The 13,141-nt window shown below is 37.6% G+C and overlaps 1 protein-coding gene across 1 annotated transcript in view; it reads right to left on the bottom strand.

Moving 5' to 3' along the window:
- The window catches only part of Abca13 (ATP binding cassette subfamily A member 13), a 437,088-nt gene that overhangs the window by 141,161 nt on the left and 282,786 nt on the right, over positions 1–13,141 (bottom strand). Inside the window, exon 49 of the mRNA XM_071608614.1 lies at positions 2,874–2,982. Coding sequence (XP_071464715.1) covers positions 2,874–2,982 — 109 coding nt within the window. The remainder of the gene's footprint in view (positions 1–2,873; positions 2,983–13,141) is intronic.

The following is a 13,141-nucleotide window of genomic DNA, read 5'->3' as shown; positions in this document are numbered from 1 at the left end:
AGCTGGCCAACAACCAATGCTGCAGAAAGTTAATACTCTGTACAACTAAATAAATAAATAAATAAGAATAGTATGCTTAAATAAGCATTTCCTTGATTCTCAGACATAATTTCATAAATATATGCTCTCTCATACATTCTCCCTGTCAAAGTTTTACAATTATCAAGGTCCACCACTGTCACTTTAGTCTTACCTCCTTTTCATAGAGATCAAAACAAGTTGGCATAAATTTCCACGATTTTTCTCATTTCCCAAGTTTCCAGCATGGGTTTCTTTTCACTCCCCCTTGTATCACATGAAGATACACCCACCTTTTCAAGATAAACCCCTTTACTTACGTTCTTTCTCTGCCTCTTTGTAAATCTTAATCCATCAATTTTCCTTTTTATTCCTGAATGTTCAAAACATATTTCTTCATCTCATCAGCCTACCAAAACCTTCTATCACTCCTTATCTCACGTACGTGTGCAAGCATGCACACACACACACACACACACACACACAATTTCTCTTCTTCTTCTTTCCACAGTCAAATAAAGCAGAGTTTATCTGTTTGGTCTCCTACAGCCTTTATTTTCTCTGCTGTGTTCCCTCTACCATCATTTTCATTTCTATAACTCACTTGGTTTGTCCTATGCAGGTGAGCAGCCAAATCCTGATACTCCCATTCACCCTGATGACTCTGGAATAGTTCAACCCTTTTCCTACACTTCTTGAAACTCTGCACTTCCCTGGCCTCTGGGCCAAGATCTGTCTACCTCTAGGGCTACAGCATCTGTGTTCCACCAATTATGTTCTGCCTCTGGCTCTTTTCTCTCTGTATCTTTGACCTGGGTGGGAGCTCATTTATTGACCACCATTATCTTTTATTATAATTATTATTAAGGTTGGGGCTACGGTTACTGAGGACTTCTCTGCTGAACTTTTCTCTCTAGTTTTCTGAGTCCTATTGAACATTTCTGTCTATATGTGTGAATCAACCAGCACCTCTGACCCCGTGCAAATCATTTTGCCCCTTCCTTGAAAATGTTTCTTCCTCCTGACATTTCTAACAATGCCATCAGTACTGAGTAGTAAGTCATTCAATTTAAAAAGCTCAGATTTATATTTTAGATTCTTAAATCCTTTCTTGTCCAACCTTTTTTCCCATCTGTTTGAACTTTATCATATTTTTTTTCCTCCAGATTTATCCTGGCCTTGTGTGGATTCCTCTAAATGGTAAGAGCATCCTTCCAACAGGTCACTTGATTGCTATCAACTCTCCCCTTTAATTTATGGCTTTCAATTCACTGTTCATAATATATTACCTTGATCATGCCATTCTTATCCTCAAATAATGGGAAAGACTGTCTAATGCTATCAAAGTTCATACTCCTTACCCTGGCGGTCAAGGTCAGGCAGAACTTGACCTCAAATGATCTTTCCAGAGGGATCAACAATTATCTCTCTCTATTCAACTTTACAATGAGGTCAAACTGACTCTCAGGTAAGGTGAATGCACACTATGATTTCTCTTGCTTAGACCCAGAATGGTTTGCTGACCTCAACCTTCTGTCCTTTAAGATTCGATGTAAATTACTCCCTTTCATGAAGATGCCCACCAGAAGTAACCTCCCTCTTTATGGAATAGAAAAGCAAAGGCTCACTATAAGCTAGACATAGAATCCAATCAAGGACTTAGAGTCAAACATTTTCAGAATCATAGATGATAGGTGATTTTTCTGAACATCAGTTTTCTAATCAGTAAAGGAAGCAAATATTGCCTATGTTCTAAATTGATATAAAAATTCAATTGAGACGTTGGGTATTCAAATATCTCATGGAATTCTTAGTACATTTCTGTTCCTTAAAAATGACATTCTACTATCCCTATTCTGTATGACTTTATACTTTTATACTTCTCTTAGTCATATTCATTTGTATTGTTTTTTATTACCTCCTATAATTATGAAATGATTATTGTGCTGCAAAATACATTTATTTTATTTTTAAAAACTGTCAAAAGACTGGGGACATAGCTCAGTGGAAGAGCACTTGTACAGTGCTAGGTCCTGTGCAAGGTCCTGCATTCAATTCCTGACACACACACACACACACACACACACACACACACACACAATTGGCAGGCAAGGAAAACAAATGTGGAAACATAAGGTTGGAGTCAAGTAAAAGCCTATCAGAGTAATTTTTCACCATTGATTTCTATGTGAATTAATGCTCCAACAAATGCATTTTGTGAATAAATTGTAATGGATAAGGCCCATCTTTGCTTATTCTTCCTGTTTCTCTCCTTCCTGGTTTTTTTTTCCTAAGAAACTGAATTAACTTGATAAATTACAGTTTTATCTATTCAAGTAAAACCAATATTCTCTTAAACCAATAAATTAATTCCAGATTCCAGAAATGGATCTGTGTCATTTACTAAAATAAGAAAGCATAAGTAATCAGTCAGTGATCAACATAGATAATTGATGAGTTGAGGGCCCATAATAAATCACTTTCCTGATGATAAAACAGAGGGGTGAATAGTATTCTACACTGCAGAATTCCATACAATAGTCTTTAAAAAGAGAATTCATCCTTGCTTCTCTAAGATGTGAAAGCCACAGAATCATTTGAAGAGAGAACTCTCAAGTCACCTTTGGCTCACCTCATCTTGCAGATGAGGTCACAGTTTCAAGAAGGTTCAACATTTCATAACATACACACAGAAGCAGAGAGCCTGCAATTTGTATATCTTTACACATCGGTTGACTATTGCTACAGACCTTCCCACTCTTCACTTTCCTATTCAAAACCTTTTCTGTTTCTTTCATTTTTAAAAAATATTGTTCTCTGGAAAATAGTCTAATAATACATGAAAATAACATTACCGTATTGTCTCCAGTCCACAGCAGGGGGTAAGTGTCGCCACAAAATAATGTTGTTTAGATGATTTAAGTAGGAGGGTAGAGAGTGAAAACCCTTCTGATTATACCACACCTAAAAGAGAAATAATTTAATGACTCTAATGAAATTATTCTTTAAGTCTATTCTGGGGCCCAGGAATGCATGTGTCAATTAGCTTCAACAGCACCTGAATGCAGGACTCAAAGTAACGTCCTGGCTTGGCTAACAGTGAGCAGTCAATTCTAGTCTGCTAATTTTATATTTATCTCAAGCATATAATTTACAGCTAAAAATAGATTAATTTTCCCCAGAACAAATGTGAATGTTGCTCTATAATTATAGTCTCACAGGGGAAAAAGGAACTGAAGCCCATCATTTTTTTCTTTCTCAGTTGGTAAGCTAATGAAATTTGACCTGCAAATTAAAAGCGTGGAAGATGATCAGAAAAAATGATTACTTTCAAATTAATAACTGAATGTGGAACATTATTTCTCAAAATAAATCGAATTGAACATTTGCTGAGCATGGAGAATACAGCCACGTGCCTGTTGGATAGGAGAAAGTTAACGGAGAAAAAAAAAAAAAGAAAGATGGTGTTATTAAAATTGGCATAATAAGTATCATAAAAAATACTGATAAAACTATCACTACCTATATTTCAAGATATCAATATTTTAATGAAAAATATATGCTTGGTCCGGAAAGCATGATAACTTCAAGAAATATAAAGAATCAATCAGCGCATGTGGGTCTTAATTTAAGTGAATGAAGAGCTCATTTCTCTAGCCAATCCTGTCTTTTGTAACAAACCATTTTGAAGAATGAAAGCTACCCCACAGAAAGTTAACTCACAGAAAAACTATCTAAGTTTTCCACAGAAGTTTCTCCAAAATTAAGAACCAGTCCTCAAGTCACTTGCCTGCCAACCCAAATATTTTTAAAGTGGGATCCTGAGTGATAGGTATTGTGTTGATAGGAAGAGCTGAGTAATTTAAATATTGCTCATGTCATTAAAAAAAAATCCTGATATACAAGACAATATTCCCTAACTCTTTGTCATTCCACTTCATAAACAATTCATAAAACAGACCCGCTCATCTCTTTCACATTGCTAATCTCCTTATTCAAATATTTTCTTAGGTTCATTGAGTAATCCTTGCCCATCATCTTTTAAACTCCAAGGAGAAGGACTACAGCTTGAGAACTACTAATCAGAGAACTCAGAACACTCTAAGATTTCAAGGCTAAAGAGTGTGGGATTGTACGAGATCCCCCCAAAATTCCTAAAGCAATTTAAACCTACAATTCTGCAAAGGAGAGGAAAATATGAGTCCTTTAGTTAATACTGAACTGAGAGTATACATCACACTTCAGAAGTATGTCCACCTCTTTCACTCAACATGGGGAGAGTCTTCCACACAACTCTGTACCATCATCCCTTGGGGTCTCACCATTACATCACATCCCCTAAGATACACCTGAATAGATCCCATATTTCTGGAAATTATACAAATCAACAGAAATTAAACTTTGGTCAGAGTCAAGGGACAGCTAAAACCCATTGCTTTTGGATCTGAAATCTCCCACTTACCCTGCCCATGACCTTCCACCATGCAAGTTTTGGTCCCTTAATTGATTAATTGGAGATAGAAATAGCAGAGACAATGGTAGTCTTTTACCTTGGATCATGGGCTTTCAAATTTTGTTTCATTTGTTTGTTTTAATCTTTATTTTAAAATCAGAGTAATTTGTTTACACTTAAAAAATAACACAATACAATGGTATAGTATCTAAAGTGTAGTATCTAAAGTATTCTTTGGTGGAGTAGAACTGGGGAGACCAGAACCTGCCTTCTAGGCCTTTCTTGCCTCACCCTCTCTGGGATCTGAGGCTTGTGTTGATGGTTTAATGGCCCCAGTTCCTTACCATTCATTAATCTGCCCTCTGCCATGTGACTTTCATAACTTCCCATTCTTGACTCTGTGTTCAGCCCCACAAGGGGCTTTGATCCACAGATACTGGCCGAGCTCTAAAAGCACAGGTCTGTTCCTTTAAACTTTTCTGTGCCTCTGCTACGGAGCATGGCTGGCTGACCCACTGGAGGTAAGACACAGAGGCATGGCTGAGCACCCCACACACTCTCTAGTTCATTTCTATAATTTTATGTAGCCTCACTTTCAGGCCAGAAGGAAGGCTCTGTCAATTTCAACACTGTTTTCTGTTCTGTACCTCCTCTCACTTTCTCAACACAGGTTATTCAGAAGTCTACCTTAAATATCTTCCTCCTGGTGACTATTTCCCTATGGAACAAAACAAATCAAGGAGATACAGCATACCTAACTGAGCCCCTTATTCGCATATCCCCCTGCGAATGGTGCAAATATGCCACAGTGACCAGTTTTCAGGGTGACCTCCTAGAACTTGTGCCTGCTTGCTTTGAACCCACCAGTTATATCCCCCCTGTAGGAAACCTGTTTGGGTAATATTCCAGACCCAACAAAGGCACTGGCCCAGGCCCCTGCCCTACCTCTTCACTCCCTCATCTCTATGCATGTGTCCTATGGCCTGCAAATAATAAAATACCTGTTTTTCATCCTATGTCTCCTCTAATCGTGAAAGGGATGCTCTCCATCTTAAAGATTTTAAATTACAACACCAACCATCATTGCAGCTCAAGCCAACAGCCAGCCAACCACACACACACATACGCTCATTCCTAGACAGGAACAGTCCCACCTGGCCTAAAGGAGAAGAATCTCCCAGACCCATCAGCTAATCAATGTCTATTGTCGAGGTCTATGAAGTTGGTAATTATTGTTATACAGCATTATTGTGAGAAAAGATAACTGATAGAATAATTAGCACTGGGAGGGATATTGTTATAACAAAAACAACAGAAAGTGACGAAAAGATACATAGAGGCCAGGACAGGTGGCCTACATCTATAGTCCCAGCAAATTGTAATGCCAGTGACTCAAGAGAATGAGGCAGGAGGATCACAAATCCAGGTCAATCCAGGTAACTGAGGTCAATCCAGGTAACTGAGTGAGACACTGATTCAAAATAAAACAACAAAAAAGAACTGTTGGAGTAGCTCAATGGTAAAGTGCTCCTAGGTTCAATTGCCAGGACCAAAAAATTTTTTAAAAAATTAAAAAATAAAAACACTTAAAGGAGTTTGGAAATAGATGAGAAAACCTATAGGAATGATTGGAAAACAAGTGGCAATAAAACTTTTTCAAATAAATGACAGTAAAAGCCTACAGTGGTCCCTGTTATATAGTATCAAAGCATTTGGTAAAATTGTCACCTATGAAAACTTTGAAAATAGGAGATAGAAATTATGCCCCCAAAAAACTGGATTGGAGATTTCTAGGCAAAATGTTGAAATATATGGCTTCAGAATAAAGATTAAGGGTATGGCTGTGAGGACTTTGTTTAAGACCATAAAAGAATAAATGGTGCTTAACGACCATGTCAGGGGGCCAAAAGGGCATGGAATTTAGGAGGTATTGCTCCCTAGTACCCTGATATTGCCCAATTTCATTTTAGAAAGAGCAGCCTGTTTCAACAAGAATAAAGGAAGTGGCTTGTGGACCTGAATTAAATAAATATAAGAGGCCTAGAGTGTTCTGCAGGGAGTAATACCCCTGACCCAACAAAAAAATACCATCAGGCTAGACTCAAAGTAAAAGGCAAACAGGCCCTAGAGTCCAGCTTCCTACAGGCAAGTTGAAACCTTGCTCAAAGGTATAGTTACAAATATCCTCTTCATGTGTAGTCCTGGAGGGAGATGGAGAGAAAGCATTTGGCAGGGAGTAGAGGTTAGGGTGACAGTGACAGACTGAAGAAGAGTGTCAGGAAGCAGAACCAGAGACCAGCTAAGGATTATCTCACAGCTGGGACTCCAAGGCCCTGCCAAGAGAGCTCACAGCAGCCCAACCCAATAAGCACAAGTATGCTGCTGATGGTTTGTGGCTGTTTATAGAATCATTTTGGCAATAAATGATTGATTCACAGAGTTTCAAGGAAACAGGCTTAACACGTTCTTGAGACCCTGTATCAGTTCTTCTCTATACTGACTTTACTTGAGAGTGCTTTTCTAAATTCTTTAAGCAATGCATACTGTCTGGTGAACTTAAAATTAGCATGTAGGATTTGGCCTCATTCAATGAAAGAGCTTTTCTTGCTTTTTCTTTTTTCCTCTAAAGAACAGTTTTCTAAAATTGGACTGTGTTCTGAAAATAAGTTGTTGGATTTCCTTCCCTGCTGGTCCCTACATCAGGTAGTGATAATGTCTAATGAGTGAAATAGGAAGTTAATCTGCTTTTAGGAACATATTATGCCACCTCAAAGTAGACCTTTCATCGCAGGAGTCCTGAGCAATGTCTCCTCAGAAAGTAACTAAGCAGAAATAAGAAAAGAAAATCACTCAGAAGATATTCACATGCAAAATTCCAAGCAGAACAGAATGTATGGGGGGGGGGGAACAAGAGAGGCAAAGTATCTGGTCTTTGTATGAGAAGTGTATATGTTCTAAAGAGTGTTTGAATTGAATAAACTAAACATTCAAAATGTGAGTGAAAGGACTCATAACTCATGGAAAGTTTGTATGAGAGACATTCTACAGTGTAATGAATCATACATTAAGAATACTCATATGCAAATTTTCCATTTTTCGACCGGAAGGACTGTGAAAATCATATCATCTATGTCTTACTAATATAGCCGAGAGTCTGAAGGAAAAGGCTGGCTGGTCATTAATTACTGAAAGGTTAATGTTATCATTTGATAGGTCATCAGCCACCACCAGCATCCAGTGAGTTTTTCAGGTAACAGACTATCCTTCACACCTCCCTGCAATATCAGTTCCTTTCCCTCCTGGAAAGAAGCTCATTCCCCAAAGAGACAGATACAATTCACTTGCATGCTTGTGCCTGGCAAAAAAAAAAAAAAAAAAAAAACATGTCAAACAATGAAAACTCCAGAAGTCACCATTCAAGCATGCCTGGTGCAGGAAAAACAATCAAAACAATGTGAAACAGAAACACATGAATGAGTGGCCCCTGAGCACCTAAATGCAAGGACACAACCACCAACTATAAATAAAGAGGGTCTGGATTTGGAGAGAATAAAAAGCAAAAATATTCTTTTTTTTTTATTGTTGGTTGTTCAAAACATTACATAATTCTTGATATATCATCTTTCACAATTTGCTTCAAGTGGGTTATGAACTTCCATTTTTAGCCCATATACAGATTGCAGAATCACATCAATTACACATCCATTGATTTACATAATTGCCATACTAGTGACTGTCATGTTCTGCTACCTTTCCTATCCTCTACTATCCACCCTCCCCTCCCCTCCCCTCCCCTCTTCTCTCTCTACCCCCTCTACTGACCTTCATTTCTCCCCCTTGTATTATTTTTCCCTTTCCCCTCATTTCCTCTTGTATGTTCTTTTGTATAACCCTGAGGGTCTCCTTCCATTTCCATGCAATTTTCCTTTTCTCTCCCTTTCCCTCCCACCTCTCATCTCTGTTTAATGTTAATCTTCTTCTCATGCTCTTCGTCCCTACTCTGTTCTTAGTTACTCTCCTTATATCAAAGAAGACATTTGGCATTTGTTTTATAGGGATTGGCTAGCTTCACTTAGCATAATCTGCTCTAGTGCCATCCATTACCCTGCAAATTCTATGATTTTGTCTTTTTTAATGCAGAGTAATACTCCATTGTGTATAAATGCCACATTTTTTTAATCCATTCGTCTATTGAAGGTCATCTGGGTTGGTTCCACAGTCTTTTTTTTTTTATCTCATTATTTTTTTTTAATTTTTTATTGTTGGTTGTTCAAAACATTACAAATTTCTTGACATATCATATTCCACACTTTGATTCAAGTGGGTTATGAACTCCCATCTTCACCCCATACATAGATTGCAGAATCACATCAGTTACACATCCATTGATTTACATATTGCCATACTAGTGTCTGTTGTGCTCTGCTGCCTTTCCCATCCTCCACCCTCCCCCCTCCCCACCTCTCCCCTCCCCTCCCCTCCTCCCTCTCTACCCCCTCCACTGTATAACCCTGAGGGTCTCCTTCCATTTCCATGCAATTTCCCTTCTCTCTCCCTTTCCCTCCCACCTCTCATCCCTGTTCAATGTTAATCTTCTTCTCCTGCTCTTCGTCCCTAATCTGATCTTAGTTACTCTCCTTATATCAAAGAAGACATTTGGCATTTGTTTTTTAGGGATTGGCTAGCTTCACTTAGCATAATCTGCTCTAATGCCATCCATTTCCCTGCAAATTCTATGATTTTGTCATTTTTTAATGCAGAGTAATACTCCATTGTGTATAAATGCCACATTTTTTTTATCCATTCGTCTATTGAAGGGCATCTAGGTTGGTTCCACAGTCTTGCTATTGTGAATTGTGCTGCTATGAACATCGATGTAGCAGTGTCCCTGTAGCATGCTCTTTTTAGGTCTTTAGGGAATAGACCAAGAAGGGGAATAGCTGGGTCAAATGGTGGCTCCATTCCCAGCTTTCCAAGAAATCTCCATACTGCTTTCCAAATTGGCTGCAGCAATTTGCAGTCCCACCAGCAATGTACAAGTGTACCCTTTTCCCCACATCCTCGCCAGCACTTGTTGTTGTTTGACTTCATAATGGCTGCCAATCTTACTGGAATAAGATGATATCTTAGGGTGGTTTTGATTTGCATTTCTCTGACTGCTAGAGATGGTGAGCATTTTTTCATGTACTTGTTGATTGATTGTATGTCCTCCTCTGAGAAGTGTCTGTTCAGGTCCTTGGCCCATTTGTTGATTGGGTTGTTTGTTATCTTACTGTCTAATTTTTGGAGTTCTTTGTATACTCTGGATATTAGGGCTCTATCTGAAGTGTGAGGAGTAAAGATTTGTTCCCAGGATGTAGGCTCTCTATTTACCTCTCTTATTGTTTCTTTAGCTGAGAAAAAACTTTTTAGTTTGAGTAAGTCCCATTTGTTGATTCTAGTTATTAACTTTTGTGCTATGGGTGTTCTATTGAGGAATTTGGAGCCCGACCCCACAGTATGTAGATCGTAGCCAACTTTTTCTTCTATCAGACGGCGTGTCTCTGATTTGATATCAAGCTCCTTGATCCATTTTGAATTAACTTTTGTGCATGGCGAGAGAAAGGGATTCAGTTTCATTTTGTTGCATATGGATTTCCAGTTTTCCCAGCACCATTTGTTGAAGATGCTATCCTTCCTCCATTGCATGCTTTTAGCCCCTTTATCAAATATAAGATAGTTGTAGTTTTGTGGATTGGTTTCTGTGTCCTCTATTCTGTACCATTGGTCCACCCGCCTGTTTTGGTACCAGTACCATGCTGTTTTTGTTACTATTGCTCTGTAGTATAGTTTGAAGTCTGGTATCTCTATACCGCCTGATTCACACTTCCTGCTTAGCATTGTTTTTGCTATTCTGGGTCGTTTATTTTTCCATATGAATTTCATGATTGCTTTCTCTATTTCTACAAGAAATGCCGTTGGGATTTTGATTGGCATTGCATTAAACCTATAGAGAACTTTTGGTAATATCGCCATTTTGATGATGTTAGTTCTGCCTATCCATGAACAGGGTATATTTTTCCATCTTCTAAGATCTTCTTCTATTTCTCTCTTTAGGGTTCTGTAGTTTTCATTGTATAAGTCTTTCACCTCTTTTGTTAGGTTGATTCCCAAGTATTTTTTTTTTTTTTTGGAAGATATTGTGAATGGAGTGGTTGTCCTCATTTCCATTTCAGAGGATTTGTCGCTGATATACAGGAATGCCTTTGATTTATGCGTGTTGATTTTATATCCTGCCACTTTGCTGAATTCATTTATTAGCTCTAATAGTTTCTTTGTAGACCCTTTTGGGTCTGCTAGGTATAGAATCATATCATCTGCAAACAGTGATAATTTAAGTTCTTCTTTTCCTATTTTTATGCCTTTAATTTCTTTCGTCTGTCTAATTGCTCTGGCCAGTGTTTCGAGAACTATGTTGAACAGAAGTGGTGAAAGAGGGCATCCCTGTCTTGTTCCAGATTTTAGAGGGAATGCCTTCAATTTTTCTCCATTCAGAATGATGCTAGCCTGAGGCTTAGCATAGATTGCTTTTACAATATTGAGGTATGTTCCTGTTATCCCTAGTTTTTCTAGAGTTTTGAACATAAAGGGATGCTGTACTTTGTGGAATGCTTTTTCTGCATCTATCTAGATGATCATATGGTTCTTATTTTTAAGTCTATTGATGTGGTGAATAACAGTTATTGATTTCCATATATTGAACCAGCCTTGCATCCCAGGGATGAATCCTACTTGATCATGGTGCACAATTTTTTTGATATGTTTTTGTATCCGATTCGCCAGAATTTTATTGAGGATTTTTGCATCTAGGTTCATTAGAGATATTGGTCTGAAGTTTTCTTTCTTTGAAGTGTCTTTGTCTGGTTTAGGTATCAGGGTGATGTTGGCCTCGTAGAATGAATTTGGAAGTTCTCCCTCTTTTTCTATTTCCTGAAGTAGCTTGAAAAGTATTGGTATTAGTTCCTCTTTAAGGGTTTTGTAAAATTCTGCTGTATACCCATCCGGTCCTGGGCTTTTCTTAGTTGGTAGTCTTTTGATGGTTTCTTCTATTTCCTCGATTGATATTGGTCTGTTTAGGTTGTCTATATCCTCCTGACTCAATCTGAGCAGATCATCTGACTTAAGAAATTTATCTATGCCTTCACTATTTTCTAATTTATTGGAGTATAAGGATTCAAAATAATTTTTGATTATCTTCTGTATTTCTGAAGTGTCTGTTGTGATATTGCCTTTTTCATCCCGTATGCTAGTAATTTGAGTTCTCTCTCTTCTTCTCTTCGCTAGCATGGCTAAGGGTCTGTCGATTTTGTTTATTTTTTCAAAGAACCAACTTTTAGTTTTGTCAATTTTTTCAATTGTTTCTTTCGTTTCGATTTCATTAATTTCAGCTCTGATTTTAATTATTTCTTGCCTTCTACTTCTTTTGCTGTTGTTTTGCTCTTCTTTTTCTAGGATTTTGAGATGAAGTATGAGATCATTTATTTGTTGTTTTTTTTTTTTCTTTTTTTAAGGAATGAACTCCAAGCAATGAATTTTCCTCTTAGAACTGCTTTCAATGTGTCCCATAGATTCCGATATGTTGTGTCTGTGTTTTCATTAATCTCTAAGAATTTTTTAATTTCCTCCTTGATGTCTTCTATAACCCATTGATCATTCAGTAACCTATTGTTCATTCTCCAAGTGATGTATGCTTTTTCCTTCCTTCTTTTATCGTTGATTTTCAGTTTCATTCCATTATGATCAGATAGGTTGCATGATATTATCTCTACTCCTTTATATTGTCTAAGAGTTGCCCTGTGACATAATATATGATCTATTTTTGAGAAGGATCCATGTGCTGCTGAGAAAAAAGTGTAACTGCTTGATGTTGGGTGGTATATTCTATATATGTCAATTAAGTCTAGGTTATTAATTGTGTTATTGAGTTCTATAGTTTCCTTATTCAACTTTTGTTTGGAAGATCTGTCCAGTGGCGAGAGAGGTGTGTTGAAGTCTCCCATGATTATTGTATGGTGGTCTATTAGACTCTTGAACTTGAGAAGAGTTTGTTTGATGAACATAGCTGCACCATTGTTTGGGGCATATATATTTATGATTGTTATGTCTTGTTGGTGTATGGTTCCCTTAAGCAGTATGTAGTGCCCTCTTTATCCCTTTTGATTAACTTTGGCTTGAAATCTATTTTATTTGATATGAGTATGGACACTCCTGCTTGTTTCCGAAGTCCATATGAGTGATATGATTTTTCCCAACCTTTCGTCTCCTGTAGGCAGCATATTGTTGGGTCTTGTTTTGTGATCCATTCTACTAGCCTGTGTCTCTTAATTGGTGAGTTTAAGCCATTAACATTTAGGGTTATTATTGAGATATGGGTTGTTCTTCCAGCCATATTTGTTTATTTATGTTAGTAAACATGGTTTGTTTTCCTCTTTGATTATCCCCCCCCCCTTTACTGTCCTACCTCCCACTGTTGGTTTTCATTGTTATTTTCCATTTCCTCTTCCTGTAATGTTTTGCCAAGGATGTTTTGAAGAGATGGTTTTCTAGCTGCATATTCTTTTAACTTTTGTTTGTCGTGGAAGGTTTTAATTTCATCTTCTATCCTGAAGCTTAATTTTGCTGGATACACAA

Source organism: Marmota flaviventris, chromosome 1 (genome assembly GCF_047511675.1).
Source record: "Marmota flaviventris isolate mMarFla1 chromosome 1, mMarFla1.hap1, whole genome shotgun sequence".
Lineage (NCBI taxonomy): Eukaryota > Metazoa > Chordata > Mammalia > Rodentia > Sciuridae > Marmota > Marmota flaviventris.
The sequence above is the reverse complement of the archived record's forward strand: the minus strand, read 5'-3'. Positions and strand labels throughout refer to the sequence as shown.